Source organism: Phocoena phocoena, chromosome 7 (genome assembly GCF_963924675.1).
Source record: "Phocoena phocoena chromosome 7, mPhoPho1.1, whole genome shotgun sequence".
NCBI classification, from domain to species: Eukaryota; Metazoa; Chordata; class Mammalia; order Artiodactyla; family Phocoenidae; genus Phocoena; species Phocoena phocoena.
Genome location: NC_089225.1, coordinates 81,272,318 through 81,294,782, shown reverse-complemented (window position 1 = coordinate 81,294,782; position 22,465 = coordinate 81,272,318). Strand labels below are relative to the sequence as shown.

The 22,465-nt window shown below is 37.5% G+C and overlaps 1 protein-coding gene across 1 annotated transcript in view; it reads left to right on the top strand.

The window, feature by feature from the left end:
* Nucleotides 1-538: 538 nt before the first annotated feature.
* LOC136125752 (cation channel sperm-associated targeting subunit tau-like) overlaps nucleotides 539-22,465 on the top strand; it is a 75,140-nt gene continuing 53,213 nt past the window's right edge. The window contains exons 1-2 of the mRNA XM_065880730.1: nucleotides 539-775; nucleotides 20,094-20,180. Of these exons, the coding sequence (XP_065736802.1) occupies nucleotides 539-775; nucleotides 20,094-20,180 (324 nt within the window). The remainder of the gene's footprint in view (nucleotides 776-20,093; nucleotides 20,181-22,465) is intronic.

The following is a 22,465-nucleotide window of genomic DNA, read 5'->3' as shown; positions in this document are numbered from 1 at the left end:
TGTCTGAAGTTTTAAGCTTTTGTGGATATGACATTGCTACATTAAATACGTTTGGAACATATTAGAGGTCTGAGAGGGAAGATGAATATTAACGTGTTGTGTTATGAGTCTGTGGGACAGTCGAGTAAAGATGTCCATGTAGACTGTTGGAAATATAACATCTGGAGCTCAGGGGATAATGTAAGGAGGTGTAGGGAGAAGAGGGCTTATGATGGGTTAAGGAGCAGGCAAGAAACAACCAAGTTCAATCCCCCGTGCTGAGGAGCCTTGTCCACAAGCTTGCTCTGACTTCCTTCAAAGGGAGACTTAAACGGCCTGGGCAAGGACTTGCCGCTGACCCTGCAGGCTCGCTTAACTAGTACGCCCCCAAAGCCAGCCAGGGGCAGAAGCCTGGCGCGAACGTGTGGGTCACGCGGAGTGCTGGTGGGTTGCTGCGTGCACAGGAAAAGCGTGGGAAAGGCGGGAAGAGGGCTGCGCCTGCGCAGTAGCAGGTCGTCGGTTGGTTAGTGCGCAGACCTGCCCAGCTGCGGATGGAGGGATGGAGCCGCCCCGAAACATGGGCAAGGTTTCCAACACAGCACATAACCGCAACGGGCGGGTCCATTCCCTGTACACAGCCCCGATACTTCAGAGGATTCCCCGTACCAACTTGGAAAACACACATGCTAGAGGGTCGGAGTTCTCTTCTGCAACCCGTAACATCCAGGAGCAGGGCAAGACCTTGAATCGGCCCAAAGACGAGGCCAAGGATGGTCCTGGGCACCGGCTGATGAATGTAAGTGGGAGGCCTGGTGGAGGAGTTTGTTCCCTACCAGACCACCTAGAGGGTTGGGAAGGACCAAGGGGTCAATGCGTGCTGATGGGAGGGAGGGAAACATGCGCTCGTTTTGGAGAGCCGTAACACCTGAGGAAAAGTTTACTTGTGGGACCCTGACAGTTATTTAATTTGTCAGAGCCCCGTTTTATTAATTGTTAAGTGAAGACAGTAATTACTACCTACCTTAGAGGGTTGTCTGAAAAACTAAAGGAGGTAGTGATATGAAGGACTTAATACAGTCCAGAGTAAAGAGTTAATAAATGTTAGCTGCTGTCATCATCATCATTATCATCATTGGGAATTCATTTGTATGGTTAAAGGGCTAAACTCCAGAAACCTTAGTTACCTCTGTTTTCAATTCCTGAGGTTCTTACAGATAAACCTGTAGGAGCAAAACTCTATCATATCTGCAAAGTGAATTATTGGCATCCTGTTCTTAATTAGGTAAATTTGTTTTTGAAGTGTGTGAAACTCTTGAGTTTAATTACCATTTAGTGGTACTGCCAGAGCATAGAGGAAATGGAAAAGAGGAATCAAGTTGAAACTCACTTTTTCAAAGTTCATTAGAGTATTATTAGGAAATTTTACATTCTCTATTGGTCTTAAGTTATTAAAAAATAGTACAGTATTTATCAGGAAACAAATGGTACACAAGAAGGTGATGTACTTTTCTATAAATTTAAGGAGTTGAATTACTTGATGTGTAAAGTACCGTCTTAATTCTAAACACTTAGAATCTTGACTCACTGTTATGATAAATTGAGAGCATATTAAGGTTTAGCTTTAGGATAATACGAGAAAAAATTGCACAGTTTGTGTTAAGAGAAGTATGTTTGGAAATCTAGGCCATAGGAGGTGTTTGTTGTATGTCCTCTTAAGGAATTTGGACTTTTATTCTGTAGAATGGTGGTTTCCAATTTTTTTGAGTATGAGGGTACCTTTTTGTTGTTAAAAAAAAGAAATCTCTCCACAATAAAAGTAGCTGGCTCTTTAGTATCTACCAACTGGGAAAATCTGTAATGATAAAAAAGCTACCATGTGGCAGTGTTGTTAATGGAATTTGCTAATAGATAAAACAGCATCTACATACATTCAAAAAAGAGTAGGGCACATATATGCAAGGTACATTGTTTACCCGAGTTTGGTTTCCCAAATTATTTGACCATAGAATATTTTAACATTTTGGTAGACCAGCCAAAAGAATTTAGGAAATTAAATGTGCACTTGGATTTAGTTATAATGATCTCATAAATGAATTCTTTTCAGATACAGATCCAGAGGAATGAGTTTACGTGACATAGATGTTTATTATACAGTAAACTTAGAGTAATATGATAAATAGATGCTATTTAAATTATTATAACAACTACTATAAGATACATGATGTAGATCGTTGAACATGGAATGGATGACCCTCTTCAATTTAGTAAATGCTGTCTATGCATCAGTACACCACAGATGGAACTTTATATATTTGGCAAAAGGTCGTCTTTTCTATGACTTCTTGGCGCGCGCGCGCGTGTGTGTGTGTGTGTGTGTGTGTGTGTATGGCACATGATTTCTTGAAAGCGGATTATCATAGGGTAATAAGAACAGCTATATAAATGTGTCTGGTATTTTCTGTACAAAATGTTTAGTAATTTCCGTACAAGTTTTTTAAAACTTGGAAACAAATACATCTCTCAGAGATGTCTCACATTTCTCAGTATATTTGGAAAACAGTAATTTGTAGATAGTGCTTAGAACACATTTGATTTCAAGTATATTCAAAGTTGAGAACCACTGCCACAGGTGATAGGAAACGGTTGGTTTTTAAGCAGGGGGATGACATGGATCAGATGTGCTTTGCTGAAAAAATAGTTTTGGCTATCAGGATTTAAGCTGAGATTACAGATGTAGTGGGGAGCGAGGCCAATAAAGTAAGATCTCTGAAGGGATGGAAAAGTATGGGCTCTAGAGTACAGGTGGAGGTGTTCTGCGGGGATAGGAAGAAGGGCATCTCTTCATCCAGAGCGGTGTTTATTTTATCTTTGGATCACCGGTATCCAAACATTCTGGGGGTGCTTGTTATAACCTAGATTCCTGGACCTCCACCTTAGACCTACTGAATCCAGAAGAGTGGGGGCCTGGGAATATGCTCATATTTTAAACTATCCCAAGTGATGCTTAGATTCATGCTTGAGAATTACTGCAGATAGAGGAAAAGGCTAGGCATTGATGTGGGGATTATACACTGAGGATGTAGGCTGCAGAAGGAGGCAAGTGGAGCTAGAAGAGTTTATAAACTGGGTGAAAGAGAAAGGAGGTCTCAATGAGATTTTTAAAAGGTTATCAAATGTAAATTACTGAGAGAACTGGAAGGATTAGCTAGAGATAGTGCTCAGATCAAGGGATATTGTAGTTGATGACTTTAGTGAAAATGTGGATAATTATCCCTCACCTTGACATCAGTTCTTTGAATGGCCTTAATTCCTTTCAGCAGCTTACTGCAATTCTACATCTTGGACCTTGCCTTCACTCTGAGTTTCGCCTCCCAAATCCTGAAATCTGTTATGCTATTTCCCAATCTCTCATTATTTACTTTGAAATATGTATCAAGCTTTGTGCTAGACACTGAGGATACAACGGTGATCAAGACAGGCAAAGCACCTTCCCTTGGAAGCTAACATTTGAATTGGAGAGACAGTTACAGATTAGGCTGTTGTTCTAAGGAAATAAAAGGGCACTATGATAGAGAATCATTGTGGAGGGACAGATAGGACTTTGGATAGGCGATCAGAGAAGGCCTCTGAGGAGGTGGCTTTTAAGTGAAAACCTGAAAATGAGAAGAAGCTAGCCATTTAAAGAGTGGGGAGATGGAGGCAGAGAGCATACGAAGCAATAAACAAGTGTGGGGCTTCCCTGGTGGCGCAATGGTTGAGAGTCTGTCTGCCGATGCAGGGGACACGGGTTCGTGCCCCGGTCCGGGAAGATCCCACATGCCACGGAGCGGCTAGGCCCGTGAGCCATGGCCGCTGAGCCTGCGCGTCCAGAGCCTGTGCTCTGCAACGGGAGAGGCCACAACAGTGAGAGGCCCGCGAACCGCAAAAAAAAAAAAAAAAGTGTGAAGTTTCTATAGCTTGGACTGTTCATGGAGCATAGTGAATGAGAGGGAGAGTAGCATGAAATGAGGCCATAACATATCTTTTTATATGTTTAAAGTCCCTTTTAAAATCTTTTTTTTTTTTTTTTGTGAATTGCCCATTTGAGTCATTTTCCTATCATTTTTCTTTTCCCCCTCAGTTTTTCAAAAGTTCTTTATTGGGGATATTAGATCTGCATCTGTGATATGTGTTACAAATATTTTCTCACAATTCAACAGTTGTCTTTTGACTTTTATGGTACTTTTTGCTATGCAAAAGATTCTTAATTTTATGAGGTCAAGTTTATAATCTTTTATTGCGTCTGAATTTTGTGTCTTAGTTAAAAACTGTTTACATATGCCCAGGTCATGAAGGGATTTACCTATTTTCCCTTCTAGTACTTGCATATCATTTTTACATTTAGATCCCTGATTTATTTGCACTGTGTGGTACGAGGTCTGGATTTAATTTTTTTTCTTTTCCCAAATAGATGTCTCAACACCATTCATTTTTTAAAAAGTCCATCTTTGCCCTAGTGTTTTGAGATGCCACCTGTATACATAAGTTTTATACATAAGCTACCACATGTATTTGGTTTTTTCTGGACTTCCTGTTCTATTCCATTGCTGTTTATCAGTTCATGTACCAAGACCATACTACCTTTTTAAGCAAAGATATTTCCTTTATTGCAAGAATCTTTAACATGCTAAGTGCCCTATGAATATTGAAGAAGGGAATATGGAATACAGCATTTCCTAAAGTCAGTCATTTTTAGTAGGCATTTCAAGTATTTCATGAATACACCTTGGGAAAAGTACTGAAGACCATACTATTTTATTTTAAAGACTTACAGTATGTTTTAATGTCTGGTAAGACTGGTTCCCCACCCCTCCCCCAGCCCTTGTAGTTTTCTTTTCCAATGATTTCCTGACTATTCTCACTTTTTTTTTTTTTCGGTACGCGGGCCTCTCACTGTTGTGGCCCTTCCCGTTGCAGAGCACAGGCTCCGGACGCGCAGGCTTATTGGCCGTGGCTCATGGGCCTAGCCGCTCCGCGGCATGTGGGATTTTCCCGGACCGGGCACGAACCCATGTCCCCTGCATCAGCAGGCAGACTCTCAACCACTGCGCCACCAGGGAAGCCCTATTCTCACTTTTAATAAAAACACTTTATTATTAACTTGTTTATCTCAACAAGGAAGCTTGTTTTATTAAAAATAAAGATTGCATTAAATTGATGTTAGGTAGAACTGACATCTTTATGATGTTGACCTGTCCTATTCAAGAACAAGAGATGTCTTTTCATTATTCAAGTCTACTTTTGTGACTTTCAGAAGTATTTTAAAGTTTTCCTCGTAAGAGTTTTGCACACTTGTTGTTAAGATTGTTCTTAAAGTGGGGCTTTTTCTACTTTGTATCTTCTAATTATTTATGTATATTAAAGCTGTTGATTTCTGTATGTTAAGTTCATGTCCTTCTTTGTTTAATTTTTTTAAACATTTGAGTTAGTATTGTTATTAATTCTCTAGGATTTTAGATATACTATCAGATCATCTTCAAATAGAGATAGTTTTACTTCTTTTTTTCCAATTCTCTTGCCTTTAGTTGATTTCTCCTACCTAACTACTTTGACTCATGCCACCAGTACCATGTTGAATAGTAGTGGAGACAGTAGGCAACCTTGCCTTGTTCCTGATCTTTGTAAATGCCTCCAATGTTTCCCTACCAAATGAAATAGTAGCTTCAAGACTGGCTTAATTCCTATTTTCTTGAGTGTTTTAACAGGAAAGGGTGTTGAATTTTGTCAGAGGCCATTTAAACATGTATGGAGATAATTGCATAATTTTTCTCCTTACATCTGTTGATGCGGTGTTTTATATTAATAAATTTCCTAATATTGAAGCAACTTACATTCCTAGAATTAATCCCACTTGGTTATTGCATATTATTTTCTTTGTGGTGCTGGATATTCTGTTTTTATTATTTTGTTTAGTATCTTTGTATCAATATTTATGTTATATTCATCTATAATTTTCTTTATGGGTTTAGGTATCAGTGCTATGCTTCATAAAAAAATAAAAAAATTTTCTTTATTGGTGCCATGGGATACCTAGTTTTTGAATTTGGTAGAATTCCCTGTGAAACCACCTGGGCCTGGCACTTTTTTGTGGTGATAGCTCATTGCTAGCTTTCTTCTATTTCTTTTATGGAAAGTGGTCTGTTTGAACTGTTTACCGCTAACAGGATCAATTTTGTTAAATTGTATTTCCTTAGGAAATTATACATTTCATTTAGGTTTTAAAATATATTTGCAGGTCTGCAAATAGTCTTTTATGATTTTTCAAAAGTCTTGTCCTTTCCTATTTGCATTTTATCCCCATATACTGATTAAGTTAGCTAGTGGTTTGTATATTTTGTAGGCTCTGTAGATCAGTTTGGGAATTGATTTCTTAACAGTATTGAATCTTTCTAGCCAAGAACATGGAATGTTTTCCATTCATTTAGATCTTTAATTTCACTCAGGAATGTTTTGTAGTTTTCAGTGTACTAGTCACATTTCTTCTTTTAAATTTACTCCTAAGTATTTTATTATTTTGCTGCTATTTCTAATGTAATTGTTTTCTAAATTTCATTTCCAGGTTGTTCATTGCTAATATATGGAAATGTAATTGATTTTTATATTTTGTCCTTGTATCCTGAGACCTTGCTGAACTCATTTATTAGTTCTAGTAGTTTCTTTCTTCTTCTTCTTTTTTTTTAGTGGATTTCTTAGGAATTTCTATATACAGAATTTGTCACCTGCAAATAAAGACAGTTTTACTTCTTTCTTTCAAATCTGGATACTTTTTATTTCTTTTTCTTATCTGACTGCACTGGTTAGAACCTTTAGTATAATGTTGATTAAAAGTAGAGAGAGTGAACACTCTTGCCTTACTGATATTAAGGGGAAAACATTCAGCCTTTCACCATTGAGTATGATGTTGAAGAATTTCCCATCTATTCCTAGTCTGTTCAGAGTTTTTTATTAAAACTACATTTTGGATTTTGTCAAATACATTTTCTGCATCTAGTGAAATGATCATGTGATTTTTGTCCTTTACTGGACACATTTATTAATGTGGCTTATTACATTAATTTTATTACATTGATTTTCAGATGGAAAAATCCCACTTTGTCATAGTATATGGACCTTTTTAATATGTTGTTGGGTTTAGTTTACTAATATTTTGTGGTGGATTTTTACCTCTGTATTCATAAGGGATAATGATTTGTTGTTTTCTCATCTTGTGATGTCTGTCTGGCTTTGGTATTAATGTAATACTGACATCATAGAATAACTTGGGAAGTGTTCTTTCCTCTTCTTTTTATTTTTTTTCTCTGAGTTTGTGAAGGATTGTTATTATTTCTTAAGTATTCTATAGAATTCACCAGTGAAAAAATCTGGGCCTAAGTTTTTTTGTTTTTGTTTTGATTTGCTTGGTAGGAAGAGCTTTAATTACTAACTAAATTTCTTTAGTTGTTATAGGTCTTTCTTCTTGATTCAGTTTTGGTAATATGTGTAAGAATTTTTCCATTTAATCTAAATTGTCTAATTTGTTAGCATAAAACTGTTTATAGCTGTCAGTAGTTATCTTATATGGCAATAAACTTTGCGGATGCAGTGAAATTTAGGATTTTGTGATGGGGAGATTATCTTGGATTATCTGATGGGCCCTACGTGTAATCACAAATGTCCTTATAAGAGAGAAGTAGAGGGAGATTTGGACACACTCAGAAGAGAAGGCAATGTGATCACAAAGGTAGAGATTGGAGTGATGTGACCACAAGCCAAGGAACACTGGCCAGTCACCAAAAGCTGGAAGACGCAAGAATGGATTTTTCCTTAGAGCCTCTAGAGGAATCATTGCCCTGCTGACGTCTGATTTTGGCCCAGGGGGACTGATATTAGACTTCTGGCCCTTAAAACTGTGAAAGAATAAATTTTTGTTGTTTAAGCTACCAAGTTTGTGGTGATTTTTTTTTTTTTTTGCGGAATGCGGGCCTCTCACTGTTGTGGCCTCTCCCGTTGCGGAGCACAGGCTCTGGACGCACAGGTTCAGTGGCCATGGCTCACGGGCCCAGCCGCTCCGTGGCATGTGGGATCTTCCCGGACCGGGGCATGAACCGGTGTCCCCTGCATCGTCAGGCGGACTCTCAACCACTGTGCCACCAGGGAAGCCCCTAGTTTAGTATTAGTTTTTTTTTTTTGAAGTTTTGAATTTTATTTATTTTTTTATACAACAGGTTCTTATTAGTCATCAATTTTATACAAGTCAGTGTATACATGTCAATCCCAATCGCCCAATTCATCACACCACCATGCCCACCCCACCCCCGTGGCTTTCCCCACTTGGTGTCCATATGTTTGTTCTCTACATCTGTGTCTCAACTTCTGCCCTGCAAACTGGTTCATCTGTACCATTTTTCTAGGTTCCACATACATGCATTAATATATGATATTTGTTTTTCTCTTTCTGACTTACTTCACTGTATGACAGTCTCTAGATCCATCCACGTCTCAACAAATGACCCAATTTCGTTCCTTGTTATGGCCGAGTAATATTCCATTGTATATATGTACCACTTCTTCTTTATCCATTGTTCTGTCGATGGGCATTTAGGTTGCTTCCATGACGTGGCTATTGTAAATACTGCTGCAGTGAACATTGGGGTGCATGTGTCTTTTTGAACTATGGTTTTCTCTGGGTATATGCCCAGTAGTGGGATTGCTGGATCATATGGTAATTCTATTTTTAGTTTTGTAAGGAACCTCCATACTGTTCTCCATAGTGGCTGTATCAATTTACATTCCCACCAGCAGTGCAAGAGGGTTCCCTTTTGTCCAGACCCTCTAAAGCATTTGTTGTTTGTAGATTTTCTGATGATGCCCATTCTAACTGGTGTGAGGTGATACCTCATTGTAGTTTTGATTTGCATTTCTCTAATAATTAGTGATGTTGAGCAGCTTTTCATGTGCTTCTTGGCCATCTGTATGTCTTCTTTGGAGACATGTCTATTTAGGTCTTCTGCCCATTTTTGGATTGGGTAGTTTGTTTTTTTAATATTGAGCTACATGAGCTGTGTATATATTTTGGAGATTAATCCTCTGTCGATTCATTTGCAAATATTTTCTCCCATTCTGAGGGTTGTCTTTCCGTCTTCTTTATAGTTTCCTTTGCTGTGCAAAAGCTTTTAAGTTTCATTAGCTCTCATTTGTTTATTTTTGTTTTTATTTCCATGACTCTAGGAGGTGGATCAAAAAAGATCTTGCTGTCATTTATGTCAAAGAGTGTTCTTCCTATGTTTTCCTCTAAGAGTTTTATAGTGTCCGGTCTTACATTTAGGTCTCGAATCCACTTTGAGTTTATTTTTGTGTATGGTGTTAGGAAGAGTTCTAATTTCATTCTTTTACATGTAGCTGTCCAGTTTTCCCATCACCACTTATTGAAGAGGCTGTCTTTTATCCATTGTATATCCTTGCCTCCTTTGTCATAGATTAGTTGACCATAGGTGCGTGGGTTTATCTCTGGGCATTCTATCTTGTTCCATTGATCTATGTTTCTGTTTTTGTGCCAGTACCATATTGTCTTGATGACTGTAGCTTTATAGTATAGTCTGAAGTCAGGAAGTCGGATTCCTCCAGCTCCGTTTTTCTTTCTCAAGAGTGCTTTGGCTATTCGGGGTCTTTTGTGTCTCCATACAAATTTTAAGATCTTTTGTTCTAGTTCCATAAAAATGCCATTGGTAATTTGATAGGGATTGCATTGAATCTGTAGATTGCTTTGTGTAATATAGTCATTTTCACAATATTGATTCTTCCAATCCAAGAACATGGTATATCTCTCCATCTGTTGGTATCATCTTTAATTTCTTTCATCAGTGTCTTATAGTTTGCTGCATACAGGTCTTTTGTCTTCTTAGATTTATTCCTAGGTATTTTATTCTTTTTGTTGCAGTGGTAAATTTGAGTGTTTCCTTAATTTCTCTTTCAGATTTTTCATCATTAGTGTATAGGAATGCAAGAGATTTCTGTGCATTAATTTTGTATCCTGCAACTTTACCAAATTCATTGATTAGCTCTAGTAGTTTTCTGGTGGCATCTTTGGGATTCTCTATGTATACTATCATGTCGTCTGCAAACAATGACAGTTTTACTTCTTCTTTTCCAATTTGTATTCCTTTTATTTCTTTTTCTTCTCTGATTGCCGTGGCTAGGACTTCCAAAACTATGTTGAATAATAGTGGTGAGAGTGGACATCCTTGTCTTGTTCCTGATCTTAGAGGAAATGCTTTCAAGTTTTCACCATTGAGAATGATGTTTGCTGTGGGTTTGTCATATATGGCCTCTATTATGTTGAGGTAGTTTCCCTCTGTGCCCACTTTTTGGAGAGTTTTTATCATAAATGGGTGTTGAATTTTGTCAAAAGCTTTTTCTGCATCTATTGAGATGATAATATGGTTTTTCTTCTTCAATTTGTTAATATGATGTATCACATTGATTGATTTGCGTATATTGAAGAATCCTTGCATCTCTGGGATAAATCCCACTTGATTGTGGTGTGTGATCCTTTTAACGTGTAATTGGATTCTGTTTGCTAGTATTTTGTTGAGGATTTTTGCATCTATATTCATCAGTGATATTGGTCTGTAATTTTCTTTTTTTGTAGTATCTTTGTCTGGTTTTGGTATCAGGGTGATGGTGGCCTCATAGAATGAGATTGGGAGTGTTCCTTCCTCTGCAATATTTTGGAAGAGTTTGAGAAGGATGGGTGTTAGGTCTTCTCTAAATGTTTGATAGAATTCATCTGTGAAGCCATCTGGTCCTGGATTTTTGTTTGTTGGAAGATTTTTAATCACAGTTTCAATTTCATTACTTGTGATTGGTCTGTCCATATTTTCTACTTCTTCCTGGTTCAATCTTGGAAGGTTGTGCATTTCTAAGAATTTGTCCATTTCTTCCAGGTTGTCCATTTTATTGACATGTAGTTGCTTGTAGTAATCTCTCATGGTCCTTTGTATTTCTGCAGTGTGAGTTGTTACCTCTCCTTTTTCATTTCTAATTCTATTGATTTGAATCTTCTCCCTTTTTTTTCTTGATGAGTCTGGTTAATGTTTTATCAATTTTGTTTATCTTCTCAAAGAAGGTATTTGACCTTTGCTTTATTGATCTTTGCTCTCCTTTCCTTCATTTCTTTTTCATTTATTTGTGATCTGATCTTTATGATTTCTTTCCTTTTGCTAACTTTGGGGGTTTTTTTTGTTCTTCTTTCTCTAATTGCTTTAAGTGTAAGGTTAGGTTGTTTATTTGAGATGTTTCCTGTTTCTTAAGGTAGGATTGTATTGCTATAAACTTCCCTCTTAGAACCTGTTTTGCTGCATCCCATAGGTGTGCATCATCGTGTTTTCATTATCATTTGTCTCTAGGTATTTTTTGATTTCCTCATTGATTTCTTCAGTGATTTCTTGGTTATTAAGCAGTGTATTGTTTAGCCTTCATGTGTTTTTATTTTTTACAGATTTTTTCCTGTAATTGGTATCTAGTCTCATAGCATTGTGGTCGAAAAAGATACTTGGTACAATTTCAATTTCCTTAAATTTACCAAGGCTTGATTTGTGACCCAAGATATGATCTATCCTGGAGAATGCTCCATGAGCACTTGAGAAGAAAGTGTATTCTGTTGTTTTTGGATGGAATGTCCTATAAATATCAATTAAGTACATCTTGTTTAATGTATCTTTTAACGTTTGTGTTTCCTTACTTAGTTTCATTTTGGATGGTCTGTCCATTGGTGAAAGTGGGGTGTTAAAGTCCCCTACTATGATTGTGTTACTGTTGATTTCCCCTTTTATGGCTGTTAGTATTTGCCTTATGTATTGAGGTGCTCCTATGTTGGGTGCATAAATATTTACAATTGTTATATCTTTTTCTTGGATTGATCCTATCATCATTATGCAGTGTCCTTCTTTGTCTCTTGTAATAGTCTTTGTTTTAAAGTCTGTTTTGTCTGATATGAGAATTGCTACTCCAGCTTTCTTTTGATTTCCATTTGCATGGAATGTCTTTTTCCATCATCTCACTTTCAGTGTGTATGTGTCCCTAGGTCTGAAGTGGGTAAAAGACACTCTCAGCAGCATATATACGGATCTTGGTTTTGTATCCATTCAGCCAGTGTATATCTTTTGGTTGTAGCATTTAATCCACTTACATTTAAGGTAATTATCGATATGTATGGTCCTATTATCATTTCTTAATTGTTTTGGGTTTGTTATTGTAGGGCTTTTCCTTCTCTTGTGTTTCCTGCCTAGAGAAGTTCCTTTGGCATTTGTTGTAAAGCTGGTTTGGTGGTGCTAAATTCTCTTAGCTTTTGCCTGTCTGTAAAGGTTTTAATTTCTCCATCAAATCTGAATGAGATTCTTGCCGGGTAGAGTAATCTTGGTTGTAGGTTTTTCTCCTTCATCACTTTAAATATGTCCTGCCACTCCCATCTGGCTTACAGAGTTTCTGCTGAAAAATCAGCTGTTAACCTTATGGGGATTCCCTTGTGTGTTATTTGTTGTTTTTCCCTTGCTGCTTCTAATATTTTTTCTTTGTATTTAATTTTTGATAGTTTGACTAATATGTGTCTTGGTGTGTTTCTCCTTGGATTTATCCTGTATGACACTCTCTGTGCTTCCTGGACTTTATTAACTATTTCCTTTCCCATATTAGGGAAGTTTTCAATTATAATCTCTTCAAATATTTTCTCAGTTCCTTTCTTTTTCTCTTCTTCTTCTGGGACCCCTATAATTCGAGTGTTGGTGTGTTTAATGCTGTCCCAGAGGTCTCTGAGACTGTCTTCAATTCTTTTCATTCTTTATTCTGCTCTGCAGTAGTTATTTCCACTTTTTTATCTTCCAGATCACTTATCCGTTCTTCTGCCTCTGTTATTCTGCTGTTGATCTCTTCTAGAGAATTTTTAATTTCATTTATTGTGTTGTTCATCACTGTTCATTTGCTCTTTAATTCTTCTAGGTCCTTGTTAAATGTTTCTTGTATTTTCTCCATTCTGTTTCCAAGATTTTGGATCATCTTTGCTATCATTATTCTGAATTCTTTTTCAGGTAGACTGCCTATTTCCTCCTCATTTGTTTGGTCTGATGGGGTTTTGCCTTGCTCCTTCATCTGCTGTGTGTTTCTCTGTCTTCTGATTTTGCTTAAATTACTGTGTTTGGGGTCTCCTTTTCCCAGGCTGCAGGTTTGTAGTTCCCATTGTTTTTGGTGTCTGTCCCCAGTAGCCAAGGTTGGTTCAGTGGGTTGTGTAGGCTTCCTGATGGAGGGGACTAGTGCCTGTGTTCTGGTGGATGAGGCCGGATCTTGTCTTTCTGGTGGGCAGGTCCACGTCTGGTGGTGTGTTTTGGGGTGTCTGTGGCCTTATTATGATTTTAGGCAGCCTGTCTGCTAATGGGTGGGGTTGTGTTCTTGTCTTGCTAGTTGTTTGGCATAGGGTGTCCAGCACTGTAGCTTTCTGGTCATTGAGTGGAGCTGGGTCCTGGCGTTGAGATGAGATCTCTGTGAGATTTTCGCCATTTGATATTACGTGGAGCTGGGAGGTCTCTTGTGGACCAGTGTCCTGAACTTGCCTCTCCCACCTCAGAGGCCCAGCCCTGTTGCCTGGCTGGAGCACCAAGAGCCTGTCATCCACATGGCTCAGAATAAAAGGGAGAAAAGAAAGAAAGAAAGGAAGAAGAATATAAAATAAAGTTATTAAAGTAAAAAATAAAAAAAATTATTAAGAAAAAATTTTTAAGAAGTAATTAAAAAAAAAAAAGAGACAGAACCCTAGGACAAATGGTAAAAGCAAAACTATATTGACAAAATCACACTCAGAAGCATACACATACACACTCACAAAAAGAGAAAAAGGGAAAAAAATATATATATCGTTGTTCCCAAAGTCTGCCTCCTCAATTTGGGATGATTCGTTGTCTATTCATGTATTCCACAGATGCAGGGTACATCAGGTTGATTGTGGAGATATAATCCGCTGCTCCTGAGGCTTCTGGGAGAGATTTCCCTTTCTCTTCTTTGTTCGCACAGCTCCCAGGGTTCAGCTTTGGATTTGGACCCGCCTCTGCCTGTAGGTCGCCTGAGGGTGTCTGTTCTTCACTCAGACAGGAGCGGGTTAAAGGAGCAGCTGCTTCTGGGGGGCTCTGGCTCACTCATGCCGGGGGGTGGGGGAGGGAGGGGTACGGAATGCGGGGTGACCCTGTGGCAGCAGAGGCCAGTGTGTAGTTGCACCAGCCTGAGGTGCCAAAGGCAAATGACTCTTAATCTAGAATGTAGGTATCTTTTGAGTTCTATCTTAATTGAAGATCTTCTCCCTCTATTTTTAAAACTTTGCCATAAGGAAAAACACTACCCTGAGGGGTAGCTGGTCCTCAGGACCTCAAATTCTTCTTGGACCATAGGCCAACCAGCCCGAGAGGCTTGTCTGCTCACTCGCTGGGGCGGGTGGGGTGCTGGGAGCTGAGCCATTCTATTGTTAATGGTTATTTGGGTTGTTTCTATTTTTTGGCTATGGTGAATAATAGTTTGAAACATTCTTGTACATGTTATACATATGCCTACATTCTGTTGGGAATATATCTAGGAGTGGAATTTCTGGGTCATTAGTATGTATATGTTCAACTTCAGTACAAAATACCAAAAAGTTTTTCAAAGAAAATATAACAACTTATATTTCCACTGGCAGTGTATTAGAGTTCTAGATACTCCAAATCCTTCCACTTGATAGTGTCAGTCTCTTTATGGTTAGCCATCTCAGGGATGTGTTGTGGTATCGCTTTGTGGTATTAGCTTTCATTTCCCTGATGACTAATGAGGGTGTGTTCCCTTCCAAATGATTATTAGTGATCTTATAACTCTTCTGTGAAGTGCCTGTTCAAGTATGTTCCCCATTATTCTGTTGTATTGTCTGCCTTTTTCTTATTAGTTTGTATAAATTTGTGTATACATTCTAGTTATAGGCCCTTTGTCAATTATACTAAACATGTTGCAAAAATCAGTCAGTGGCTTATGTTTTCACTTTCTTAATGGTGTCTTTTTGATAAGTAGAAGTTACTAAATTTAATGTAGCTTAATGTATCAGACTTTCTTTGTGTTTATTGCTCTTTGTGTTCTGTTTTAGAAATCGTCTACCCCAACGTCATGGAAATATTCTCCTATATTATCTTCTAATTGTTTTTCCTTTCACACTGAGATCTACAAATTCACCTGTGACTGATTTTGTGTGTGTGTACTGTGAGGTACAAGTCAGGTCTTTTTTCCTCTTTTTTCCTTTTGATCTTTTCTTTTTTCTTCTCTTCCTCTCTCTCCTCCTCCTTCCCTCCTTTCTTTCTTTCTTTCTTTCTTTCTTTCTTCCTTCCTTCCTTCCTTCCTTCCTTTCTTTCTTTCCTTCCTTCCTTCCTTCCTCCCTCCCTCCCTCCTCCCTCCCTCCCTCCTCCCTCCCTTCCTCCCTCCCTTTCTTCCTTCCTCCCTCCCTCCCTCCCTCCCTTCCTCCCTTCCTTCCTTCCTTCTTTCTTTTGTGTGGAGATTTCTATTTAACCCAGTTGAGAATGTTTTTGACCCACTATTCTGTGGTTCCATCCTTGTCACAAGTGAAATGTCCATAAATGTGTGGGTCTGTTTCCAGACTCTCTAGTCAGTTTCTTTGGTGCATTTGTCTATCCTTGTGCTAATGCCATTAGAGATTAAGAAATAATATCTTTATTTCTTTAATTTTATGTCATCCTGTTTTTCTTCTTTGAGATTGTCTTGGAAAAGCTCATCAGTTTCCATAGGAAGACTTGTTGGGACTTTGATTTTGATTGCATTAAACTATAGCTTAATTTGAGGAAATGAATTATATATATTTATATAGTATACTTATATATAATATAAACTTATATGCTATATAATATTACATAATATAAATATAAAATAATATAATATTTATATGTAAGTATGTATACTTATTTACATATAAGCATGTATACTTAAGTATAATATAATTATGTATAGTATATAAATATGGCATAATATAAACTGTGCCTTACTTCTTTATGCTTTTACACTTATTTATTTTGTCTAGGCTCCTCTCCCCCTAGTTCTTAATTTTTTACTTCTTCAGACCCACTTGAAGTATCATCATCTCCTTCCTTAACACTCTTTCTCCTCACTCCCCTTATTTGCCCTGTGTTTAAGAGATAGTTTGTAGGCATCCTGAATGGGGCTTGGTACTGGAATATTAACCTTTGTTCCTTTTTTGCTCCAGAGTTGTGACCATTAGTATTTTCAGAAAAGTGGGCAGCCAAATAGGGAACTAAGTATATCAGCTTTATCCAAGGCTTTCTGGTGATGAGTCAAAACTGAAAACTATTATGGAATTCTTACCTCCATCTCATATTGAAGGCAGTGGAGCTATCAAATGGAGAAAGTGAGCCTCCTTCATTCTGAGCAGACTGTGCCGAGGTGTGCATACAGGTGGGAACTGGCAGCTTAAAGACTCCAGAAAGATAGATTTAGGAAAGCGAGGCATAGGCATCTAGATGTGACTTTTTTTGTTTTTTGTTTTGTTTTTTTGCGGTGCGCAGGCCTCTCACTGTTGTGGCCTCTCCCGTTGTGGAGCACAGGCTCCAGACGCGCAGGCTCAGTGGCCATGGCTCACGGGCCCAGCCGCTCCACGGCATGTGGGATCTTCCCAGACCGAGGCACGAACCCGTGTCCCCTGCATTGGCAGGCAGACTCTCAACCACTGCGCCACCAGGGAAGCCCTAGATCTGACTTTTTAGCAGTATTCTCCAAATTTCTTTGATTGCACAATCTTATCAATAAAAAACATACGAACATTTATCACCAGTGTTTTATATATTTATTTATATATTACATAAATGTACTGCAATTTACTTAATAAATTCTATAATATACAAAAATTAAAAATGATAAATAAGCAATACTTCTAAAAATGATTTTAATTATATTTTGTTTATTAGTGGTACAAAACTCAATAAGCATCACTGTTTTTGAAAAGCATGATTTTTTAAAATTTTATTTTATTTTATTTAGAAAAGCATGATTTAATACTTTGTGATGTAGTGATTTGAAGGTCTGGTTCTAAGGCAAATTTATTTCAGTATTTGGTTTTTAATGCTGTTATATTTGAGAAAGGTACCTTTAAAGATTTGAAGTTCCAAATGGAAGAGATGCATCTTGGGTGAGCCTAGTAAATCACAGTACTTATTTTTCATTTCTATTATGTTATCCAAAGTTTTTAGCTCACAGTTTTTGAGTAAACTGTTACTTCTCTGATTAATTAGTTCTGGTAAACTCTTTGGAAGGCATTGCATTTTTTTATATTTAAAAGGAAAAATGGTCTGTTAACCTGCTGAAACTCTTCATTTGTGAGATTTTTAAACAAATAAGAAAAGTGTTTCTAAGTTTTTAAAATGTGATACTGTGAGCTTCTAGGATACTCATAACACATTTGCACACATATAAAATTACATTAGAAGGAGATATTTCCAATAGTTTTTAAGATGTTCTTAACTTGAGTTTATTTCAAAAAGATAGTTATTTTCACACTCATTAAAATGTCACCACCTTACTCTGAAAGGACAGAGAAGTATATATTTTAAAATAGTTGCTAGTTTATATACTACTGACAGTCATCACAGGAAAGTTTAGCAAATTGCAACATTTATCTTTTTATAAAACCAAACTGCATGATGCATCTTTATGTTTGCCAACTTTTAAAACTGCTTTGCCATGAAATTTCTTGCGATCAGTTCTCATCTATTTGCAAAGTAGACTAAATACTATTCAAGGTAATGTAATTGGTCAACCCACTTAACTAGCAAACGCAATACCCTGAAAGCATGAGGGCCCTGATATGAACCCCTCTGAGTGTGAAACTCACACTTTTACTCAGAATATTTGTCTACTGCTCATAGTCGTCTCTATGTGCTTACTTTCTTATTTGTTAAAGAAGTTGGAAAATTCTGATATTTTCTCCTGCTACTCTAGAGAATAATCCTTGGTCCCTGCTGTGAGTGGTCTTGTTTCATGGGGTCAGAGAACCACAGAGTGTGAAAAGGAGTCATTGCTCCTTAGCTTGGGCAGGGAAAAAGACAATTTAAAACATCTCTTTTAGACTTAAGAATTCCATGCACCTGTAGCTTGTACAATGAATGGCAGTGTCTGACCAATCGAATAAATCATTCTTTTTCCACGTATAAGATCTGTGCAGAGAATGAGTAAAGATAAAACTCTCTCTTCTCAGCATTTGTTTTTCTTATAGTGAAACTGTCATTGTTTTGTTACGTGTCTTCAACGCCAGCCTGAACTTCTGAAGGGCAGGAACGTCTCAAGCTGGAATCAGCAAAATGCCAGGCATATAGTCCTGCCAGCACATTAGTGCATGTTAATTGATGTAAGGATAGTGAGCTTGCTATTAGTGCTAGGAGTGGGAGCATCCTAGGAAAAGGTAATCATGTAGGCTAGTAGGTTTTCAAAGAAACTGAGGAATGGGGGAGAGTGGGCCAGAAAGGCCACTGGGGAGGAAGTGCAGAGCAATGTGAGTGAATGTTCAGACTTTAAAATAGAAGTGCCACGAGGAACTTCTGCTTTTGGGGGCCAAAAGCAGCAGAGAGGAAAGGCATAGTGGAATTAACTGAAATTAAAATTCTCTGCAGGTTCAGGAGAAATTCTAGGTGGTATCAGAGGCTTTATGAGACTAGCCTTTAGAAGTTTTGTTCAAGGTTCTAATAGAATTTTGGCAAAGAGTTGTTTTGTTCATGCTGCTGCCATTGGAGAGAGCTCTGCTCATATGAGGAAGGAAAAGTGAAAAGGTAAGAAAACGAGGGATTGTTAAGTATAAAATACCAGGTTGTTAAGGATAAATTGAGTATTAGTATTCTAAAGGATTTTTCCCCAATTATTTTGTATTTTTTAAAATGCATATTCAAAGTAGACTTCCATAATAAGATCATTAAAACATTAGAAAATATGAGGTTCCATATTAAATACACATACACTGTCCACAGATTGATATTTTTGCAACAATTGTTGTTTTGTATTTGCAACAATACAAAAAATACAACAATTTTTGTACAGTAATTGTCATTCAGTTAGCTTAACCTATGATTTAATCATGTATATAAAAAAAAACACATTAAGCCAGTCAGGTGCAGCAATAACAAAGTGATCCAAGATGTATAAAACAAATGTTTTCAGTACACTGGAAGTATTTGTTTTGTACTTTAAAACAAAATTTTCAACATAATAAGGATTTATTACATACTATAAAAATTAAACAAGTGATTCTTGAAAGACACATAACGACAAAGGTTCCTGGGAAATTATTGTTTGGAAATAAGGCCATGTTGATTCAAGTTCTGCGAAAGTTGGGAATAAATACAATTCTCCTTTTCAGGTTAGATTTTTAATAGACGGTTTGTTCACTATTCCCCTCACCCTTCCTCTCCTTTCCCCTCCCATCCCTTTCTCTTTACTCTACTATACAAGTCTATATTAAAATGTCTTGTAATTTTTAAACGCTAACCATCATGTGTTGTGACCAGAGCCCTTAAGAACAAAGTTAATTATTAGCCCAGAAATATTAGTTAGTAGGGTTACTCTGGATGAGATCACACAACCAAAAACCAAAAGCCATCTGTTCATTACTCCTTTCCACTGTACCTACTATTCCAAAGGATTAAATTCCAGTTCCTTCAGTGGCTGATAACTGAAGGAATATTGGAATAATTTGCAAGCAGGATTACTGCCATTTGTGGGATACAGGACCTAGTCCACATTAGATTAAGGCCATCATTTTTAGTTAACAAGGAGCACTCATTGTTTATGCTATTATGTACTTCTCTCCTCTCTCATAATTCTCTTAATTATTTTATATTTAATTGTACACATTTCGTTTCTCTGCTAATGATAAACTTAGTGAGGCGTTTTCAAGTCATAGAATATAAGTTATAAAATATATAATACCTGATACTAGATGCTCATAAAAGTTTTGTTGAAGTATAATATCTTTTCTAATTATATTCTTCTCTGCCTTATAAAGTCTTAATTTATTTACATTGTAGATGCTGAGAAAAACTCTGAAAGGGTCTGAAAGTAAAGAACCAGAAGTAACACCTGAGGCACCAACTTTGGTGCCATTTGGTGATGTGGTATGTATGACTAAACCTCAATAAACCTGTACAAATTATTTTTTATTTCATATGAAAACTATTTAATGTCAAAAAGCATGTGTAGAAAATGTTCCTCTCTGATAAACATATTCATGAATTTTTCATTTTTATGAGTCAGAAAAGCATTCTAATAATCACTGAAATTTTGGAAAACATCCTGATTCACAGAAAAAATGTCTCTGCTAGGGATTCCCAAACGCTAGTTACATCAGAATTACCTGGGATACTTTTTTAAAACATTGATTCTTGGGCACCACTTAAGATCCACTAACTTAGAAACTGAGAATGGGGCCTAGGAACCAGTATTTTTGTTAAACTCTTCAGATAATTATATTTTTGTCAGATTTAGGGAACCTTGAGTGATAATTGATCCCACATCTCTCTCTCATCCAAAAAATAATAAACCATAGAAACAAAAACAAACATACTCATCAATCATACACGTACACACACACACAGGTGGGACCTAATATCTAGGCTGAGAACCAGAAAAGTCTGTTTTCTCTTTTGGGCGCTATAGAGAGAGTATGGGCCGTGAAGATCTATGTATGTTTAGAACTATCAAATATTGTGGTATTCTCTCACAGTTATATTTATTTTCTAAACACTATCAGAAGAATTAGTGGCTGTGAAATGAGAGTTTCTCTTGTGTCTCTTCTCTAGTTCCTATTGTGTACTAATACATTTTCTTGATTAAAAAATATATGATGGGGCTTCCCTGGTGGTGCAGTGATTGAGAGTCCGCCTGCCAATACAGGGGACACGGGTTCGTGCCCCGGTCCGGGAAGATCCCACGTGCCGCGGAGCGGCCGGGCCTGTGAGCCAGGGCCGCTGAGTCTGCCCGTCCGGAGCCTGTGCTCCGCAACGGGAGAGGCCACAACAGTGAGAGGCCCGCGTACCACAAAAAAAATATATATATATATATGATGAATTTAACACCACCTTTTTAGGGGGAAAATAAGAATAATTCATGTATACACTTTTGTTTTTACAGAATGACCGTGGTGTACCTTACTCGTAAAATTATATAACACTTTCTTCCCTCTATCATAATCAAAGTTGAAGTATAAGCCTTCACTGTCCGACTCTAAACTTAGAAAAGATTCTTTGAAATCACTTTTGGCCATAAACTATTATGCATGTCACTATGTTGACATACTAATTTCTGAAATCCATACTCTTGAATATGACTTCTGCGTGTCTTTAGAACTCACATTTTGAAGAATCTTTTTATTTCTCCCACAGTTCCTAACCTTATAGTTCATATTTTCCTTATTTGAATTGCATATTGCTAGACATCAAAAAGCTTCTCTTAAGAGTTAGCTGGAAGTTTTGACAGAGAGATGTTTGGCATGTGACTGATGGCTCCTCCCAGTGTGTGATTCAGCCATATCACCTTCTCTTTGAATGTTCTGTGATTTGGCAAAGTTGGTGCATGTGTAGGCCATGATAACTACATCACAACCCACTACTCCTATTTCTAATAATCATATCCCATTTTCAGAAAAAATGAAAAAGATGTCTTAAAATTGAGCACATAAAGTACTTTTGTCAACAGCTGTGGTTGCTTTCCTGTTTTAAGTGCATGTTTGAGAGTGTTTTGGGGGTCAAGGTGTTGACAGGGTTATTGCTTTGGGCCACAGACGGGTCTCAAAATCTGTGGCAACATTTGTTGCAACCTGTGAATTGTCTGCAACCTGTGAATGGTCATCATTATGGTTTTTGTTTTGATTTGTTTGTTTGTTTGTTTTTGGCTGCATTGGGTCTTCGTTGCTGTGCATGGGCTTTCTCTAGTTGCAGTGAGAAGGGGCTACTCTTCTTTGCAGTGCACAGGCTTTCTCATTGTGGTGGCTTTTCTTGTTGCGGAGCACAGGCTCTAGGCTCACAGGCTTCAGTAGTTGCAGCATGCAGGCTCAGTAGTTGTGACACGCAGGCCCTAGAGCGTGCAAGCTTCAGTAGTTGCAGCACACGGGCTCAGTAGTTGTGGCTTGCGGGCTCTAGAATGCAGGCTCAGTAGTTGTGGCATGCGGGCTTAGTTGCTCCGTGGCATGTGGGATCTTCCCAGACCAGGAATCAAACCTGTGTCCCCTGCATTGGCAGGCGAATTCTCAACCACTGCGCCACCAGTGAAGTCCCATCATTATGGTTTTGAATGTTAAATCTTTTTCTATACTTGAATAGCAATTTATTCTCTTTTTTATATTATATGGATCTCTTATGTAAAAGTATAAAAAGCTATTGAAATATAAGGAAAATTAGGATAG